The sequence below is a fragment of the Dromaius novaehollandiae genome, chromosome 2 (assembly GCF_036370855.1).
Source record: "Dromaius novaehollandiae isolate bDroNov1 chromosome 2, bDroNov1.hap1, whole genome shotgun sequence".
Taxonomy (NCBI): Eukaryota; Metazoa; Chordata; class Aves; order Casuariiformes; family Dromaiidae; genus Dromaius; species Dromaius novaehollandiae.
In genome coordinates this window covers 97,010,588-97,031,427 of record NC_088099.1, presented here as the reverse complement: position 1 = coordinate 97,031,427, position 20,840 = coordinate 97,010,588, and the positions used below count along the sequence as shown (strand labels likewise).

General features: G+C 47.2%; 1 protein-coding gene across 2 annotated transcripts in view; it reads left to right on the top strand.

The window, feature by feature from the left end:
- Window positions 1–930: 930 nt before the first annotated feature.
- E2F3 (E2F transcription factor 3) overlaps window positions 931–20,840 on the top strand; it is a 44,706-nt gene continuing 24,796 nt past the window's right edge. The window contains exon 1 of one of the 2 annotated variants that reach the window (XM_064506967.1): window positions 931–1,565. In XM_064506967.1, coding sequence (XP_064363037.1) covers window positions 1,254–1,565 — 312 coding nt within the window. In that variant the 5' untranslated portion in view covers window positions 931–1,253. Of the gene's footprint in view, window positions 1,566–1,969; window positions 2,145–20,840 lie in introns of those variants that run through there. The other variant, XM_064506968.1, reaches the window with a different exon arrangement.

The following is a 20,840-nucleotide window of genomic DNA, read 5'->3' as shown; positions in this document are numbered from 1 at the left end:
CCTGACTCAGCAGCAGCAGCTGGGACATGCAGACTGCAAGACACCTGTTGGGCACTGACACAACCATGGCAAAGCGGGAGAGGTGGAAAATAAAACACAGAGCAAAACTGGGTGAGGTTAGTGGGTGCTGTAGCTATGGCCCAAGGCAGGGCAAGGGGCTTTGTATATAATAACTTAGAAAGTGGAAATAGCTTATAGGCATAGTTGTGATGTTTTACTTCTTGGGGTTAATACTGATCATAAGCAAAAGGAGTATTTTTTGGGTGTTTTCCTTCATTGGAAAAAAGAAATGAAGTGTCCCAGAAACAGGCTAGTTTTTAAGATTTATGGATGCGGAAGAGCGAAGAAGACGGAAAATATTTCTTCAGCTACAGGAGCCTGAAAAACTGCTGGAAAGCATTTAAAGGCTTCACCTGAGAGCTCCACCTAGGGAAGCGGGTAGATTTCCAAGCAGACTCAAGCGAGAGCCGCGGAGCTCCCTCACAGGCAGCAGAAGCCAAACCGCGTCACGCAGGAGCAGTAGCCGCCCTCTCCCGCCGGCGGGGCGTCCCCGGGGAGCCCGCGCCGTGCCCGGGGCGGCGGCGCGCGGCGGCGCGCGGGGCGGGGCGGTCCTGGGCGCGCGCGCGCGGGATCGCCCGTCCCGCGGGCACGTTCTAGAACGCGCCGACCGCAGCTGTCACTGTCAGCAAGCCGGCGAACCGGGATCCCGGCTTCGCGGAGGGGGAATCCCCCAGCCTCGCCCCCGCAGCCAATCCGCGGGCCGCATGCAAATCGCCGCCGCTCCGGGCTGCCGCGGGCCAGTGGGAAGGGAGAGGGGCGGGGAGCGGGCGCCCCGTTGGACGGCGGGCAGTGCGGCCAGAGCCAATGAGGAGGCCGCGCGGGCGGGGCGTGCCCCGGGGGCGGGGCTATGCAAATTTGGTTTGAAAAGAGGGCGGGAAATCCGAGTTTCGCGGGAGGCCCTTGGCGCGTAACCCGTCTCCTTTCCCTTCATTCATTGTCAGCAGCCGCCGCTTCCTGGAGCCATTTTCCAGCCGGCCCCACACAGCGGGAGCGGCCCCGCTCCATCCGCCGCATCTGCCCGCCCCGCCGCCTCCGTTCCCCCCCGGCACCCCGCATCCTGCAGCCGGGGCCCCCCGGCACCCGCAGCCCCCAATATTTTGCGCGGGGCCTCGGCATCGAGGAGAAAAGGAGCTGGGAAGGCCGGGGGGGGAGGGGGAGGAGACGCGGCTGCGGGGACAGACCCGGAGGGAAGGATGAGAAGGGGACTTCAGCCGACGTCCCCGGCAGCGCAGCCGCCCGCACCGTCCTCGGACTGCAGAGTGGCCCCCGCCGGCTTCCCAGCCCGCTTTGCCGCCGGCACCTTCATCCAGATCCGCAGCACCGGCGCGGCGGCGGGGGCGCCCTGTGTTGTCTCCTCCTCCTCCTCCGCTTCCCAGGCTCCCGGTGCCTCTGCCCCGGCGGCGGATGGGGGCCAGCCCGCTGGCAGCTCGCTGTACTGCACCCCCCACGGACCCGCCGGCAGGACGGCGCTGCTGCAGCCCGCTCTCGGCGGAGGCCGGCCCCCGGTAATTTTCCTCCGTCCCAGCGGGAGGGTGAAGGGGACGGCGGGGATCAGCGCCAGGCAGGGCCCTCTTCCTGCCAGCGACTCCCCCGCCGCCGTCCGGGCCCGGGGGCGGGGGGCAGGAAAGGCGGAGACGGTGCTTTGTTGCAATAAACTTTCCTGGCTCCTTCCCACCCCCACCCCCGCGTCGGCCTCGCTGCTGCCGGGCTTTATTAAAAAACAGAAAGAAAGAGAGAAAAACCCTACTAACGCCCCCAGCCCCGCGCCGCCGCCACGGACGCAGCGCGGCGGGCGGGCGGGGGCGGGGGGCCGCGCCGCGCCGTGCCCCGCCGGTGTCTCCGCTTCACCCGCGGAGCCGCCGGTGACGTCTCGCACACGTGCGCGGAGGCCGCGGCTGTGACTGGGAGCCGGGCGGGCGGGGGGGGGGGCGCTGATCCGAGTGGGGGGAGGGGGACGCCCGCTTCCTCCTGCCGCCGCTGGCCTGGGACAGCCCGTGCCCGGCCGGCGCCGCCGCCCGTCCCGCGCCCGCCCGGCCGGCGCAGCCGCCTCGCCGTCGCCGCGCTCGGAAATGCCCCTGCAGCAGGTTAGTGCGGCACCGCGGCGCGGCCCCCCCGCCTGGGGCCTGTCCCCCACCCCCCGCCCGGCGCAGCCCCCCAACGCGGGGTGCCCCCCCCCAAAATCCTCCGGCTCCCCCCCCCCTCCCCCCGGTGCGGGGCCGGCCCCGCCGCGGCTCCGGGCGTCCGGGCCTGGCCTGCCTCCCCCGCCAACACCGCTCCTTCCCCGCCGCGGGGTCGCGGCCGCCCGCGCCCGCCCCCGCCCACGGGGGATTTCTTTGTCCTCCGCGTTTTTGGGTGCGCGCTGGGCCCCGCCGGCGCTTCCCAAAGTTTAGGGAGGGCGGGGAAAGGGCGCCGCCGAGTTGTGGGGGCGCCTCCCCTTCCCCGCAGCCCCATCGCCGTTCCCCCCCCCCAGCCCCCCGCCCCCACCGCCCGGGCCCCTCTCTCCCTTAATTCCCGGGACCCCCACGTGGGGGGGGTGGGGGGACATCCCGGGGCGGGGGCCCGGCCCCGGGCGGCGCTCACCTGCCGCCGCCGCCCGCCGGGGACCCCGGGCCGGGGGGGACCTGCCGGGCTACCTGCTGGCATCGGGGCCTGGCTGGCCGGGCTGTGATGTGGGCTGCTGTCCGCTAGGGCCGGCGATGAGGTCACCCAACTCACTTTCTTGTGGTTTTGGGCGGCCTGACAGCAGATAACGTGCCCGAGCTCTGCCGGGTGCGGGTATGGTAGTCGCCGTCTCACCTGTTAATTCCCCCTTGGGGTCCGCGCGGCTCCCTCCCGAAGTGCGCCCGACCCGCCGCGAAAGGTTTAATCCGCGCTCTGATAAATCATAAATTTCGCAGGTATTGACAGCGGTTACAACCCTGCGATACCTTTCGGAACGCTTGGTATCGCTGCATTTCGTGTTCCTGGGAGACCACAGCGGTGACACCAGCTTCCTTTTTTGTAGATTTTTGCAGGTGTTTGTTGCTGAAATAGTGATGGAAGTTTCAAGACGGGGGGGGGGGGGGGGGGGGGAGGTATGGGCTCGTCAAAATCCTATCCCAAGCTAAAAAAAAGGAAAAAAAGCATCTTCACTGTAACAGTTAATTGATCTTTTGCTGCTTGTGCCCTTCAGTACTTGTTAAGGGTGATTTGTGTCCAATGGGCTAGTTCAGGCTTCTTTGTAAATATTTGGCTGCCCTATGCAATGCGTTTGATTCCCAGATGATGTTAAGTGAATACAAAGAGAAGCCTATGTAACATGACGATTCTGGGAGAATAATTGCATAGGCTTCCCTGCTCTGCAGAAGAGACATTGATGGCATAGGTGACTTCTAAAATTTCTCCCTCAGCGGGGTGCTACGATACTTTCAAATGTGAGTTTAGCATGTTTTTTCGTTGTAGCATTCACCCCTCTAATGGGAAGAGTGCCTTACCATGAAATCCAACCCCCCCCCCCCCCCTCCGAAAGGTTTGGAAGACATAAGGCGTTTCTGGGCTCTGCCCACAAAAAAATCCCTTCTCAAGTACCAAGCAAGTTTATTACCTGCCCTCAGACTCCACGTTCGCTTTGGGCGGCGATGGGGGAGGAAGCTGAGGCACCCACAGCCTGGCTGGCCCCCTCCCGGGGTGACAGCAGCCCATAGCACGTGCCAGGAAAGGGGCCGTGCGGCCTTCCCTGCCCTGATGGCTGTGCTCACGTGGGTGCCCCTCTTGGAGCCGCGCTGGTTTGCTGCAGACCCGCCTTTCCAAAAGTAAGGCTGAGGCATCCTAGCGCTCTCCCTTTCCTTCCTGCTCTGCAGACAGGGGCTGAAGCTCTTCAGTCTTTGAGCCAGAGGACAGGCTAGGAGGCTTCAGAGCCTTTCAGCAGTTCTCTGACTCCCACCTAATTTTCCCTAAAATGTGCAGATGATTCACTGGGATTGGGAGGTAGGGGTATTTTCCTGGTGGTTCCTAGATGAGTGGTTTTGAGAAACCGGTGAGAGGAGTGAGACTGCGACGGGTAGTTGAGGCAGGAAGCTCAGGCAAGCAGCATCAATATAAATTTAGCACTTCAGTAGTTGAGTTAGGAGTAGTGCATAGAGACATCCCCCCCCACCAGCTGAAATTAAGGCCCCACTATGCAAAACACTCTATGGATCAGTCTAAAATTTGGCCAGCACACCTGCACTTGTTCGGGTTATAAAGATACTCCATCTTTGCAGATGCAACTGTGCTGGGAACCCACCTGCCACTTCCAAATGTAAATTATGGTATAAGTGGAAAAGAGTCAGTATGGCAGTATAGTTTAGGCTGTTCAGGAAGGTGTTTAACTATACCAGCAAAGGAAAAATGTTTCTTTTGCCACAATAAGTTGCTTCCTCTCTGGGAATTTGTTAGTTACTTTAATAATGATGATGCAAGTGTAACCATACTGGAAAAGCCTTGAAAGGTAGGCTAGCCCAAAAGAAGTGGCTCCTGCCTCAGAGAGATGAGAATGTGCACACTCCTCCATCTCCAGACAGTCTTCTTGATGCTATCCAAAATCTATTCCTTGCTGTGTCACTCCCTATCGTGACAGCCCCTGTGACCGAGGGTTGTCAGCCAGTACCTTTGTATACCGATGAGCTGAGAAGAGGCTCTTGGAGGTTGTGAGCCAGACTGCACGGTGAATTCGCTGGGAGATCTGGCTGCTTTAGAAATACGGCCTTTCAACTTGAGGAGCTTTTTCACGATTCTAGTGGACTTAATAGAAGTTGTTCTATTACTGGGCAGAACTGAGCCCCTGTGATGGCTTAAACGCAAGCAGTAAATAAGAATTAACTCTTCAAAAGCAACTGTCAGGTAGCACTCCTGCGTTAGTGGGGAAAGTCCAAGCTGCTGCCTTGGAAGACAGGGCGAACCCATCTCACAGATCACTCCTGCTGCAAGGGGCAGCAAGCCCTGCTTCCTCCCCTTCCCTTCACCTCCCTGCTGGGAAATCGTGCTGCTTCCTTGCTGTCGACCGTGGTGCTCGCCAGCCTTTCCAGGAACTGGTACAACTCACCAGCTTGGTGGAAAGCTAACCCTGACCAAGGAAAAAAAAAAGTTTTCTGCTGGGCTAGCAGGTTGAAACAGCTAATGGAAGGTCTGATAAGTGCCAGGGACCACCAAAGGAAGGTGGGAAGAGGGCACAAGGTGGAGGGAGGGGGAGAGGGGTTTTGGACCCATCTCATTTTGATGCTAGCAAGCTCGTAAGTCAACTGAGCTCCTCATGAAACTATGGCCTACGTGAGAGAAATTATTTTAATATTTGATTGGGTACATTCTCTCCGGTGTTGGCTTCTCACTTGGTGTGAGAAAGTCGCTACCATTTGCAAATCACAGTCTTTAAAAATTAAGCTACTAAAAAAGAAAGCTGCTCAAAAAATTTCTAATTCAAATAGTGGAGAATTTCTTACTGTCTTTGGGTTATAAAGATAAGCCTCTAAGAAGAGGGCCATTTTCCTAGCCATGAGAAAATACTTAAATGGAGACACCACCCACATGTTAAGTCCTTTTTAAAAGGGGCTAAATCCTCTTAACAAGAATATCTTTAGAGAACTCTTGTGGCCTTTAGATGACATGAGCTCTGGAGAGGCTGGTTCGGAATACTTCTGAAGGGGCTGGGAGGATTTACATTTCCAAACTGAATACTTAGCACCTCTTTCCTTTTCTGGTGGTTTAGAAAGCACCTCTCCCTGCCTCCTCAGCAAGTCACAGCTGGAATGGTAGAAAAATGGGAAAGTGCTTAATCTTCCTTCTAGATGCTAGGTAAAGAAGCAGGCTAAATAGGACATAAATACTGAACAATGATATAAATCATGGGAGAAAAGCCTAGCAGTTGCATAAAGGAAGTGCCAGTTAATTAGTTAGTAGCTTTTCTTTATTTTGTAGGAATAAAAACCTTTGTCCATGGAGAAGTCATGGATTTTTTCATGTTCAGTCCCATTTTCATACTCCTTTGCCTGATAGTTTCTGCTATTAGGAATGAAAGGTAGCATGAGTCTAGGGCCTTTGCTTTTTGAATAACATCTGAAGGAGCATGTTTAGTTTAACAGCATCTTCTTCAGGGACAGACTGCTTCTGAGCCAAGGAGGTAGCACATGGTCCTTTGGCACAGCTCTGCGAGAAGAATTTGGAGAGGTATAAATCCTGATTGCCCTGACCGTGCCAAGAAGCACCTAGCGGAAAGCAGGCATCCTAGTAAGACTATTGGAATAGCCTGTAGCTTGTTTTGCTTTGCTGATGGTGCATTCACTATCCTAATGCAAAGTCCAGCTATGTTGGTGTGCCCCTGTCTGCACCTAGGCTACTGAAGTATTGTAGGTTTATTTCCCTGCGATGATAAGGCCTTCTGGCAGGTTTTCACGAGCAGCTGAGCCACTCAAAGGCTTTACTGTTGCTGGAAGAAGTTGCTTCTCCCCATCTGAAGTCTCATCTTCAGCCCCTCCTTTGCCCTGCCCTGGCCAGGCAGCGATCTTCCCTCCTCTCTGCACTGGGGAGCATCTGGCCATCCTGGTGGTTTGGTTTTCTGCTGGTTTAAGGAGATAAAATAGAAGGTTCTGATGAGCATTAGATCTGGTATGAGGTAAGTAGTGGGAATACGTGGCCCAATATGGGAGGAGTGAGATGAAGGAAGGAAATAGGAGCTTGCCCTTTCAGTGCTGCTGGAGTGTTAAATCGGCTCGCTGAGCCTCCGCTTTCAGAAATTGGCCTTTCCTGCTCTCACTATGAGGGCTTCTTCCTTGCGCCACCAGCCTGCTTGCCAAAGGCTGGATGTGGTTCACCTTAGGGCTGGTTTATTTTCCTGTAGAGGCTGGTTCAATGGATTGAGCGATTAAAGGCATTCTCTCTCCGTTCGTTTTGTCCCAGGTACATTGGTGCTGCTCTGTTAATTTTTACAGCATGCTTGTTTCTGAGTATGTGTGAGCATTAAAGAAAAAAAATCTTTAAACTTAGGAACCACTGTATTTTGCAAGATCAAAGGTTCTCTTACTTTGGTGTCTCTGACCATGACTGTAGCAAATGTTTAAGGAAAGAGTACAAGAAAGATGGCACATGCACAGAACAGTCCTTCTTGCTTCCAGAAATGGGCAGTTAGCGTTCCCTTCCTTAGGGGTTATAATGAGTTTAATAGCTACCAGTGGTCTGTGACTTTTGTCTAATCCTTGTGTGAATCTAGTTGTTGTTCTAACCTTATGTATCAACATGTTCTATGATTTAGTTATCTGGTGCGGAAAAAAGTTAATTTGCTTTGTTTCTGGCCTTTTTCTTTTCTTTTTTGATCTTGCCATCTATAGTGTTACTGGGTGATCCTAGTTATTGTGACGGGGGGGAAAATGATTTTCTCATACCTGCTTCTCTATACAGCTTATGATAATACATTATTGTCTGTCCCCAGTTCTCTTCTCTGAGCTGAAGAGTTCTAGGCTGCTTAATTTCTCCTGAGATGAAAGCCATTGATTTTAAAATAGAGGTGTCCTTTTACAAGCATCACATGGGTGTGAAAACAAACATCTGTTAGTCACAAGGTTTTACTTGGGAGACTTTTGTGCACTGGTTCTGCGCGGGGACTTGACAGTTGTCAAAGAGAGACCGCTTGAAAGGCATTTCGAAGGCCCAGGAGAGTGGCGTGGTGGGCTGGGCAGGAGCTAGAGACCCTGCCAGAGCTAACTTGTTTCACAAGGTCTTAAACCTCACCCTGGAGGGAAAACAGGAGATGTGGAGCTGAGGGGGTTGACTGGGCCTAACTACTATGGTAATGGACTCATTAGAAAGCTTTAGTGCCATGCCGGCAGGTTGAAAAGAGGCAAATGAAGTAGTGCCTGGCCTCTGTGGAGCTCCTTGTCTTGCTGTCTGGGTGCCTGTGGGAGGGGAACCCAGCCCTTCCCTCCTGCTCAGAGCACAGCTGGGGGAATTAGGTAAGAAATGAAGATGTCAGCCTTTTTTTAGTAGCAGCACTTCAAATATGACTTCTCTCAAATCTCCAGATTTCGCTGTTGAAGGCGTGCGCTGGAGGATGGTGACTGACTGACGTAGCACGCTCTGGCAGAAGTTATTTTCTAGTCAATTTTCCAAGGTAGAGGAGCCCTCTCTTACTGTGATTACACTAACAAGCTGTTATCCTGCAGTCTGAAAACTAACGGAGGAGAGCAAAATCAGTAATATACTAAATTAAAGGGATCTGTGGATGACCTTAACTTACTCTTGTAAGCTGCTGGGCTGTCTCGGAGACTGTTGTCTTTCATGCCCCTGCAGTGGTGGGACCAGCAGCAGTGCCATCTTCCGTCCACCTGTCCCAGTGAGGAGAGGGCTGGGAGGGTGACCCAGGCTTTCAACCTGCACAGGCTCAGCCAGGGGGTTTGGAGAAGCTGCCCGCTAAGGAGGGATCAGAGAGCATGACCTCGGTTCAGATAGGCTTCTTGCCACCGGTGGTGGTAACTCCCAACCAGCCATGCCCAGAGTGAGGCTTCGGCAGATGGAAAGCTCTACTTAGTGCAACTAAATCTCCAAGTCTTACAGTTTCTGCAAATAATTTCATTTACAGCTGGCAACGCCAAGTATGTGGTGGCAACTATCATACTTACAAATGACTAATTTTGACTTCAGGCTTTTGTTTTGGCTGGCAGAATTAATAACTTCCTGCATTATTTTTTGGGAGCAGGATTGTGCTTGCTACTCTGGGGAGAAGGAAAAAACCCTTCATATGTCATGGGGCACTGGTGTGTGATATGAGGGTGACGGTGCTTTAAGGATTGGGTGCACGAGGTGCTGCTGCTGAAGTATTTGGACTTGGTTTTAATTTCAGTTCTGTCTTCTCTTTGAAGACGGGCTTGGCAAAATCGCCCAATTTATCGCGTCTTTAAAAGGGAACTATTTCACTTCTGTTTTCCTCAAGTAAGTTAGTCCAAAACCACACTTGGAAGTGCTATGCCTGGCATGGATGTGTTTTGAAGTATCATACTTTCTACTTGGATGGTGCTATTATTTGCAGGATCTCATGGCATTCATGGAGTTCTTGATGGCTTTTTGCTTCAACAAGAGCTGTAGTAAATATTTCCATTTGCAAGTCCCATAAAGAGAGAAGAAATGAGTTTGACTAGATGTTGATGTAGCCAGAGCATATTCAAAATGGCCTCTCTTACACAGTATGTAGGAGCTGCTACTTCAGGCCTTCCTTTTGTACTCATATAAATACATCCCGTATGCATTGATGATTGTTTATAAACAGAACCTGCCTACAGGTAATGACATGTGTTTTGCTTCTGTTGTCCTACATATGAACAGGAGCAGTTGTTGCCCAGACCACTGTGAAAGTGAGTGTAGTGTGAAAACTAGCACATTAATTGTATCACTCTTGTGTGTGCATGCTCTGCAGCTCTCAGACTTTTCTGCTGAACCTCCTTTGCCTAAAGCCATACTTGCAATTAACTTGGTTTAAAGAGGAGACCAAGTCTGACCACCTGCATCTACTTTCAGAATTTCATCCAACTTGTACAAGGCTACATCTAGACTTAGAAATGTCTGTTACCTCAGGTCACCTGAATTTTCAGGAGCCCTGCTTCAAAGATCTAGGACCTGATTTTTTAGAAAGATATTGGCTGCTTATGGTTCCTGTGATGTTCAGTTACAGTACTGAAAATGTTGGGCCCTTGTACTCTCAGGTTGTATGTGAATAAGCTGCTATTAAGATGTAGCAGTTTCTGCTTTTTGCTTTCCTTTGTAAATCTCTAAAATGGGATTTTATAGTCTCAGCACGTACATGTTGCAAGCCATTAGTTGTTTTGGAAAGCTCTGTGAAAACTCTCAGAAAATACCTGAACAATGATTCTTGGCAAAATAAGTTGCATTGGGAAACTAGATAACAAGGTGTCTGCTTACCCTTGATGTTCTTCAGCTTCCAAGTTCCTACTCCTAAGTTGTGGTATGTGTACATTGGTTAATAAATGCATAGATTCTAGAAGTAATTTTCATTAATGAACTTCTTCAAATACTTTCTCTTCTTTACAATGCAATTTTTTTTTTGTAATACAGCTATTGTTTCAAAGATCGTTGTGTATTGCTTAACTTACTGCTAGAAAGGAGGTGGAAAAAGAAATGCATTGTCAAACTTCCTTCCTAGTTAATGAAGGTGACTTAAAAACTCCCTGGTTTAGGACTAACGGTATATGTTTATCTTTTTTAGGCTCAATGGTGGCTGTCACCATGCAGTGCAAGAGTCTAATTTTTATATAATAGGTCAGGCTTATTGATCCACTCTACTATTTCTCTCTAAATATGGTTTTCTCTGAATTTTGGTTCTACGAGTTTGTTACAAAATTGGAGTGCAGTAGTGGATATGATTTTTTTTCCTGCAAACCACTGAATCTGCACTGTAGGATTTTGTGACTTTTGCACATCTTAAAGTACAGATGTCACTTTTTCAGCAGAAAACTTCTCAGTGCAGCAAGTGTAGTACTCTCTCTATAAAATTTAAAAACTTTAAAATTTGCATTTTATGTTGTTCAGAAACAAAATGGCATATAGACTTGTTTACATCCCTCCTGCCTGGACTGCCATTGAAGAAGCATTACCTGGAGAATTTCAGGTCTGGAAGTTTAAAAAGTAACCTCTTGACCCAGCATTCATGTTGGTACAGCACCTTCATTTTGACAGTAGGCTTCTGGCCTATTGGGTGCTAACACAGTGTAAGTAGATAAATATGTAAAAAATATATAGTGACATCCAGACAGGAAGGGTCTAGTACCTCGTCTGGAATGGCAGTTTCTGTGTATGAGGTTGTTCATTGTTAAACCTGTATATTGGAAAATATGTGTTTTAAGGAGTCAATCTTAAGCTCTTGCTATGCTCTCTGGCTATGTCTGTAATGAAAGTTGGGATCCATTTCACCCTTTGCTAGGGGTCTTTTGATGCGTCTACTGGTTTTAAAGTTATTTTTCACAAGCAAAAATGCTAGAAATGGAATTATATGGAATAATAATGTCTTGAGTGATGCTAGTAACCTAATGTGCCCTTCACTACTTGTTTTCTTCTACTGCTAACTCTGGAATTAAATGTCAATCACCATGTATATATGCTGGTTTTATTTTGACTTGCCAGTGTAGTGTTTTAGGCAGTGTTGGTCCCGCACATTGACAGTCAGTTTTTTGTCCCCATACAGTAAGCTAGTTCACACTTTGTCTAATGTCTTCACATAGTGGGAATTGATGTTGGTTGCCGCGCTCACAGTGGGCTTTTGTTCAGCCGTGTCTGAAAGCTGTCTTGTTCGAACATGCCACTTTTATCGAGACCAGCGCAATGAGGCCATTATCCTTGCTTATGGTGAGCATAGATATCTGCAGCAATTTTTATAATATTGCTTAGTAAGTGGCATTCTGGTAAAGAGCGACAATGCTTGAAGGATACCGAAATAATACCCGAGATGGAAGCCGCGTAACAGCAGGCCGTTATCTGCAATTGCACAGTGGGGAAGGGGGTGGGAAGGGGACCCGTTTCGGAACAGACGGACGGTGGTGATGGCGCCTATCAGAAGCGGGAATAATCCTGGGTGGCAGTGCAGCAGAATGAAGTTTTACTTTCCATAGTAAGACTTTTATCAAGCAGCTCCAAATAACCCAGCTACACATTGCTGTATAATAATTCTGTACCTTATTCTTTTTTTGGTTATGCAGTATCTTTAGCCTAAAAACGTCTCTTACGAGTTATGTAAAACTGCAAGTCAGATGAGAGCAAGCTGAGACTTCACAACTCTGATATAGTACTCTTTTTGTGTACTCCTGAGCCAGGAGAAGAGGCAACTTACTACTCAATGTTGGGGCAGGGAGGGCTTTAAAAATTATAATAACATTTTCCCTGGCTGCTTTGTCACAACAGTGGGTTATTTCTCTGGCGCTAGGATTTTATTTTCAGGAACCGGGGGATAGTAAAAGTTCTGTTTGCAAAAATAGTATCTTGGAAGCGTAAGCAAGTTACTCGTTTTCTTTCTTTGGTTCTTAATCATGAGAGCTGCCTTGACGATTTTTCCCACCTTGAATTAGCAGTTTATTTATAACATGTTAATGTTCTACATGCCCATCAGTATTACTGTTCTCTTGTACTGAGCTGAGAATTGTTCTCCTGAAAACTAACACCACAAAGATGACATAAGTGAACACGGGAAATGGCATATAATGTTCCATTAAAAATTCAAGTGGCTTTTGGTCTGATTTTGGTTCACACTTCTTTACATAAAATGACTTCAGTTTCCTCTCTGGCTTCAATTGTTAGTTACATTTTTGTTGTTGCTTGTTGTTGTTTTTTGTTGTTGTTGTTACTTTATTTAAATAGAGTTCACCCCCTTGCCTTTTGGCATCCTAGCTATCCTTTTATTCCCATTGGCATTTTTCTCAGTAATTCTCTTCCGTGCCTTTGCCACCAGCCGCCCTCTTAAATAGTAGGCAGGGGAGAGAGAAGCTTCAGGTGATATTTTCGCCCTCTCAGAGCCCTCAAAACCACCCCTTTGTGACTGTGAAGTTTACTAGGCCTCTGCAGGGAGTCTCTTCCAGTCCAAGGTGTCAGCAATGTCCCTTTGGATGTTCCTCCATTTTGCATGCTCTACGGAAAGATCAGGGAGCATTTGAAGTGCAGACCATGCAAAATAGGGTGTCTCGTGCGGGGAGAAGGAAAGGGCAAAACCACGTTGCCTGAGTTGTCCCACTTGGAGCCATGTGCTTCGGAGGTGTTTGCAGGAAAGGTGTCAAAGGAAGCTGCAAGCTCAGCTGGAGACCTCCAAGATCATTTGCTTTTGACCTCTTCTCTAAAGAAGGTCTTTATGTTGCTGGGCTATGTGCATGAGGCACTGAAGTCCTTCCCTTTTCTTGTCTTAGTTACATCATGCTTTCGCAGAATTTGTGACAAATGAACGCAACAGTAATGAACTGGTTGCCAGGAGTTGTCTAGATAGTAAGATCAAGTACAGCCTTCTGTGGACAAAAATAAGTTTATACTTACAAAGCTTTTTTTCTGTGCGGAAACCCACTTTGCTGTGAAGGGGAATGAGTGAATAGGGACTCCAGAGACTGACATGATTTAAAAAAAGAAAGAACTTGTAGGCAGGCAAATTCCCCATATTCATAGAAAGCCATATGTTCAGAATACTATCCTTAGTGTGGTTTATTTGCTTCAGAGTTAGGAAAGAGGGTTGCTAGGAAAAGTAAGATGCAGTCAGTTCTTTTACCTTAAAGAACTTTATAGAGGTGGTTACAGTCATTCCCCCACCCAGCTTGGAGAATAATCGATTTAGTGATAAGTCTGATCAAGCAAAAATTTGATTGTTCTCATCTGCAATGCAGAGACTAAGACAAACTATTTCTTTAAGGCCAAAATCAGGTATTTCTGCCTCAAAGTGAACCAGGAGTTATTGAATCATGCAGCGTTTGGGAAGAAGGGAATTTCAGCCTTCTTTCTTTTCCCTTCAGATTTATCTAGTTTTTTTCTTCACTTTTTGATCTTTTGATGGCTTCCATGGGTTCAAAATGGCATTTCCCTACTTCTTCTAAGGGTAGGAAACAGCACAAATTGTATTAGACAAGCATTATATCTATTGCTAGCATTTTGTTTGAAGTGAAGAAATGTGGCTTTCCCAGCCCTTTTAAAAGCTGAGTTGTTTCAGCATGTGAAAAGCAGCCCCCAGGCTCTGCTTGCTGTTCAGCCAGCAACTGAGAAGGAAGGAATCTCCTTAAGAACTTGCAGTGAGAAAAGTCTAGGCATCTGTGAGATGTTATGCTATATCGAGCTAAAAATATCAGATACTTGAGCTTGCCCATTGAATTGTTCAGTGGCAATGCCGTGTTGAACTAGAAAAAGAGAAGAGATCTCAAATAGTTTGAAACTTCTTGAACTTTCCATAAAAGTGCAATGTGAATCGTGGCACAAAGATTCAAGCAAGCATTCTTGTCCATCAGTGCCACCCCAGTTTTTTCACCGGTTCTTCCAAGTGTGATGTGCCTAGGAGATTTAGTTACACTCTGTATGTGAGGAGCTGCAACCGTCCTGAAAGGTTTATCTCTAAAGTTGCTACCAGATACTTTGCTTAGATTAAGCCCCAGACTCTTTCAATCATGTTGCACAAAATAATGCAAAAAGGTATCATTCTGGTGCTGCATTGTAATGCTGAACACCTCCTGCGAGTATCTCAGTTCTCCCTGAACAGCTGAGTTTCTGCCTTTTGTCTTTATGACCGGGCCATGCTTTTGAGGGTCCTTCCATGATTGCATGGGGCTGCAGGGCATGACTCCTAGCATGGGACAAATACAATTATCTTCTGAGTTAGATTCTTGAATTTAAAGTATCTTGACTTAAGAGTATGAGAAGCTATATAGTCTGTTCTTCTCCAAGTAAAAATGTGGAGTGCAGCTTAGTATATGTATTGGTCTGAACAAGTAGGAGTGCAGGTCAGGACTGATGTGGCAGCACACTTATGTGGGGAAGATCTCTGTGTATGTGTTACCAGATCCCCCTCTTAGCAAATATTCACCTCACGTATGCAAGGCTGCAAACTTTTTTGATTGTAATATCAGTCAGGGCCAAGAGTAGTTGCTTCCTTGTTCTTGCATATTACTGCATAGAGTGAAAGAACTTCAGCCTTCACTCAGTTTCCTCTTACTGTTAGAGGCAGAGTTGAAAGCCTGAATTTCTTAGGTCCACCTCAGCTATCATTGCATGGCTGTGGTGTACTAATCTGATTTTCTCTCTTCGTAAAAATGGTCCAAAACCCAGCACGCTTCTCTCTATTCATTTGCAATGAGCTGATCTTTTTTAAAAGATGAGCTCACGTACTTCTCTCAAGAGGACTTGCAGTTACCAGCAAATGCTTGGCATGTCTGTGACCTCGTGGAGTTTGTGCCTTGTAGAGACCCACTTTCTGACAGCTTCCGAGGGGAGAAGCTGCTAGTCCTGCAAGTGGAGAAGCCAGCTGCATCTAGCATCTCGGCTACAGCTGAGCTTGGGCTGCTGATCTCAGCAATATGGGCTTCAAACCACGAGAGCACTCGTGAAGGCTTTTGGTTGTCCTTCAGGTTATGTTCCCCATGCAAGCATGGGAAAAAGCCAGGGCACATGTACAGCCTCAGCGCTCGTGACCACTGAGTGAGAGTCCTTCTCAGGAGCACCAAAATGAAGCATGTGCTGTGGTTCCTGATGAGTTTGTATTCTGCTTCTCCTGTTGAAATGATTGTTTGTGTCTCCCCTGGCATAGCAAATTCTTATCAGTCTTTTCACAAAGCATTTTTATCCAGACTAGTGATTTCAGCAGTATGCTTATCTTCTTAAGTTCTGTATTAAGATCTTTTTCCTTTGAAGGAGCTAGACCTAGGCCAGCAAGATGATTCTGGTAAGGTTTACAGTTGCAGTATGGATTTTTTTTTTTTTAACTGTAAAGACCTAATACAGTGGTTTCTATGTAAACCAGTATGCATTTCCAGAGCTGTGATATGGCAGAACCACAGTGGAAATCTGGAACCTTAACAACACTGCTTGTAGGAAGTTTGACTCCTTGTGTTTGACCACATTTGTGGTCAATCTTATGAGAGGCAATAACAGAGAGGAAGAAAGGTGGTAGTATTTGATTAGTTTTGTTCTCCTTGTTTTCTTGTTATATCTAATGGACGCAACTCTAGCTATAATAGCACAGTGATAATGCTACGGACTGATGCCTACAGTTTCTTCATTGTTACACTTTGAATTTGGGGTAAAAATAACAAGGCTTGTTTTCAGGTATTAAATTCAATAGCTACATGCAATTATTAGACAGCTATGCTGCTTGGTAAACTCTTCAGTATTGAAAAAATTAACTTACGGAAGAGGATTAATTACCATGGCAAGATTCTTCAGGTGGTCACTAGTTTCATGCTGGGACTGAAACACTAAGTAATTCAGTCATGACATAGCTGCAGTAGGTGAGTGAGTAGCAAAGGTATTCATGTTGTTCCTCACCATCTTATCTCAGACCAAGATATTACACTGTTCCGTTCAGCAACAGGGGCATGGCTGTTTGTCTTGGAAACTAGAATATCCTCCTGCTTCCTATCTTCATGTTTTAGGAAATGAAATATAATCCTCTCGTAGTCAGGTTAAACTTAATTGCTCCTTGGGGTAGGAAGGAAAAGATGATTTGAAGATCGGATCTGTACTACTGGGAAGGTTTCCCATGGCAGAAAGGATTTCCTGGAATGATACTGGGGCTCGTCGTAAGGATGGAGCTTCACAATCAGCTCAAAGTGAGCTAAGTTAGTGCTGCTGCTGCAAGGGGTCATCTCGCTCTCCCTCATGGCTCGAGTATTCCTGCTGCCTCCTGCGTGCCGGCACAGCGCTCATGCCACCACGCGGGCAACCAGAGCAGGCACCCCAGCCAGCTGAAAACTAACACGGCGCAAGCGATTACTTTTCAGCCCCGTAAGCTCCCTGTGCCGGCTGGCTGGGGCGTCCCTGGGGAGAGCGAGGCCGGTGGGGGCTGTCCCGCTTGGCGGTGGCGCGTGAGGGTGTGCCCATGTTGCAAGCACAGAGATGCGGCTCCCGCGCGCTCTGCATCCGCCACCGAGTGCCACAGACTAAATTGCGTGTGTGACCTTAGCATCTCCCAGAAGCGAGTGGAGTTGTGCGTAACGGAAGCCTGACAGATGGCTCTGCTAAGAAATAGGCAGCTTTTGTGCCAGGGCTTGCTGCTTAGGTTACCGGGTGTGTGCAGCTGCTAGGGCCTAGCCAGGAATACGCAAGGACTGAAGCTGTCTCATGGATATCCCCCATCTCCAATGTTTAGCTTTTAAGCATTTGGGGGCAGTTTAGGAGTTTTGTGAGCAGGTGGAGAGAACGTTGCTGAAAACGCTTTGAATTCACAGCGGAAAGCCATCGCTGCCTCCAACAAGAATCTGCCATTTCCCACCTCTGCACTTGTGCTGTGTCGTCTACACTTGGCTTCCCGTCCATGGCCAGGGCTCCCAGGCTACATTTAATATAATTACAGTCTGATGGTTGGGCATTGAAATAGGTGAAGCTATAAATGTAATTTGTGCCTACAAGTTATGTATGTCTGGTGAACTTGTTATCCTGGAGGCCTTTTTCGCAATCTATCAGGAAATGTCTTTGGAAGAAAGAGTGGCTGTGTCACTTTGACAGGTGTAGTTACTCTAAGCAGGGCTTTAACAAGACTGACTTTTAACAGATGAAAGTAAAGGCGTTGTGGTCTTTCACGAGAGGTCACAGGATCCCTGGAGGTATCAATTAGGATGGCTTTTACTGCCAATAGCTTCGGTCTCAGCTGAGGGGTTTATGTCACGTGGATTATAAACATGGGAAGGCTCCTAGAGCTGCTGGTCAGATTAGTTGTGACAAATGCCAGTCGTATGGGAAGTTCATCAAAGACAATAGAGTTTTGTGACTGCATGCATGTGGCTTCATCTCAGCTGTAGAGGGGAAGCTTGCCGGCATAGAACTGGGAGCACCCACACCCCTGTTCATTCCACATTGTTGCAGAATTTAGCTCTTGTTACCAAAATATGCCTCCGAATTTAACTTCAAATTAATGGTAAGAGGAGATACATCACTGTGGTTGTAAGAAAACCTCCAAATACTAAGTCAACTAATGCAGTGTTAACTAACTCTGGAGAGAGTCTGTAACAATAACTATATCATTATTGATTACTTCAGCAAAACCGTTGAGTTGTGTTTATCCCTCAGTCCTTCCACATTATTACCCAGTGCCAGAAGCCTCAGCTCTCCCCAGAGCAACTGCCAAAATTTCCATCTTTCTTCTGATACTTTCTTTAGCACCACTGTGCATTGAAATACTTGCAGGATAATAAAATGTGAAAGCTATGTGGCATTCTTATTTATTTTGGAATCCGCTTTTTACACAAGGAACACTGCAACTTTGCCATATTTACTTTTTTATATTTAATTCAATAAAATATATTTACCTGAAGTGGACAAAAAATTTCCAGTTTGCTGTGGAAAGCAAAGGACCGTGCCACAGGACTTAGTTCCAAGTTAGCGCAGAGTGCAGGAGGGCTTGCCAGTGCGAAGTGTAGGGGGGGAGCCATGAGTAAGAAGACTTACTGCTGTCATTGACAGACGCTTGTTGAAAGGGTAGAAGCTACGGATGTCAAGGCAAGCAGAAAATTCTTCTGAGTTTTATACTTCCAAGACAAGTTGTTGATGACTGGCAAGGCAGCATTTTTCCAAGACTATCATTAAAGTCGTTCTGCTTCAGCTTAAGTAAGAACTTGTAACCTCAAGCAGTGAAATGTAGTCAAGTTTTCCTGGGTAATCTTTGCTTTACTGTTTGATGTTGTTTGGTGTTAGATCTGGGAAAATAATTGCTGTAAAAAGTGAAAACTTTTTTTTTCTTTCTTTCTTTTTTTCTTTCTTTTTTTTTTTTCCTGGAGAATCTACTAAACTGTAGGCTTTTTAGCTAGAAGCCTACAGGCTTCAAATAGCTGTCCTGAGTTGTTTGTCGCCTTCTCCTGCTGCTGAGAGAATGTCTGTCCTTCCTCTCCTTCCTAGCCACATACTGTTGAGAAAGGCCATCAAACACAGACTATTTTTGATCCTATGCCTTTCCATAATTATAGGAAGCTTCTATAAATCTCTCTGTATGGAAAGATCCCACATAATTTGGAAGGGGTCATTTGATCTAAATTTAAGCATGTCTCTTGTCCAGTTGTGAAACTTGCTATTTTAGTTTGCTAAACCTACAACTTCTACTAAATTGAGAGGACAAAAAAGGATGAAACAAGGAGGAGAGACTGAAAAAGGTGGGGTGGGGGGAGGAGGGAATGATGACTCATAAGAAGTGAAGCTGCATCTGGAAATGAAAAAGATCAAGCAGTACTGATCATAGGAGAGAGAGTTCTGTTTTTGTGAAAAAGGCACAATTAAATCATGTGGTCGTTTATCTTCTGAAGATTAAGGTACATTTGTGGAAGAAGCCATGGGCCTGAACTGAATAGAAGACCTCTAAAGAAAGAAGAAATCTTATTTAAAGGAAGGAATTTTTAGTGCAGCCTTTAATAGGTGATATTTATGTGCTAGGTTCCAATGGAAGACTTCACCAGGCTCCTGGAAAATCCGATTCAGCTGTCCATTGCCTTAATGGTTATACAGCAAGGCAGGTAATAGAAAGGGGAAAAGGAAAGCAGTAGTGCAAGCAGCCAAATGGGTTTTCTCTGAACTTGAGGCCGCAATGGATAGAACTCCATGCTTTTCAATGGACGCTTGAGTTTCTTCTTTCATCCTGAGCTTTGTCTCTTTCACTTCTCTGCTAATGTTGTGCTCTTCTAGACTTGCTCTGTCATCCCTAAAGCTTCCTCTCATCCTTGGGATATCCAACTGTCTTGAAATAAACCTTTTTGTGGGGTTTAAGTAGTATGCAATTAGAAGGATAGAGTTCTCCTGTATGCAGCACTTAAGAAAGTGCTTGTTTTGTGTCTTAAAATGTTTGCCAGCAGTATCCAACAGTTGGTTCTTCCCACCTTCACCCTTCTTTTCTGGACATTCCTTCCCACCACTAAAAGGTTAAAAGATAGCCAAGATGTAGCTGTCTGACATGGAAATGAGATTGATAGCAAGGGTTTTTGATTTTTGCAATGCAAATGTTTTGATTAAAAAAACAAAACAAGAAAAAGCCAAAACTGTCAATATGGCATTGGATTGAAAATTGGCTAAGTGACAGATCTGGAAATGCGTCCTTTTGATTGACCTCAGTGAGTTATTTGTACTAATCCCTACACTATGGAATGCTTTTGTCACTGTCCTAAAAGTAGACAAAAAACTGTTACTGATACTAATTGCTAGCAGAATAGTAAATGATAATCATGATCTCATAATTTGCTCTGTAGGCACATTCAGACAAACTCTGTCTTTAATACAGCCAAAGGCAAAGTTATATGCCAAAGAACAGCGAATGCAGGCAAGGCGTTATGAAAGAAAGCCTGTATGCTGGAAAGCAGTATTTCTGAAAAGTCGGTAGTTGACAAGCAACTAACGTGAGCTTCCAGTGCAACGCTGAGGAGTGATGGCGTGGAGGCTTGTGGCATATATATACATGCCACATGGCATGCTATATTGGCATGTATAAAAAAGGAAAAGCAGAGGGGAGACTTTTGCCTCTGTAAGCAGTTTTGGTGCAGCTGATACTGGAATAACATACACAATTCAATCATTGTGTTTTTAAAAAGAAAATGTTGAAAATGGAAGAAGATGTTAAATAGGGCAGCAAAAATTATTTGAGGTCTGAAGGAAATACCATACAGTGCAACTTATTTAAGCAATATTTTGCTTATTTAAGATATTAGTCAGGTCATCCCTTAATATTATAGAAGACACAGAAGTGGGAGGAGTGGTTGATACACCAGAGGTTGTGCTCCATTCAGAGGGACCTTGACAGGCTGGAGAGATGGGCAGAAAGGAACCTCATGAAGTTTGACACAGGGAAATGCCATGTCCTGCCCCTAGGGAGGAATAGCCCCCTGTACCAGGACAGGCTAGGGCTGACCAGCTGGAGAGCAGCTTGGCAGAGAAGGCCCTGGAGGTCCTGGAGGACACTGGGTTGACCAGGAGCCAGCAACAGGCCCTTGCAGCAAAGGCCGCCAACAGCCTCCAGGGCTGCATTAAGGCAGAGTATTGCCAGCAGGTGGAGGGAGGTGATCCTTCCCCTCTGCTCAGCCCTGGTGAGACCCACTGGGAGTCCTGGGTTCAGTACTGGGCTCCCC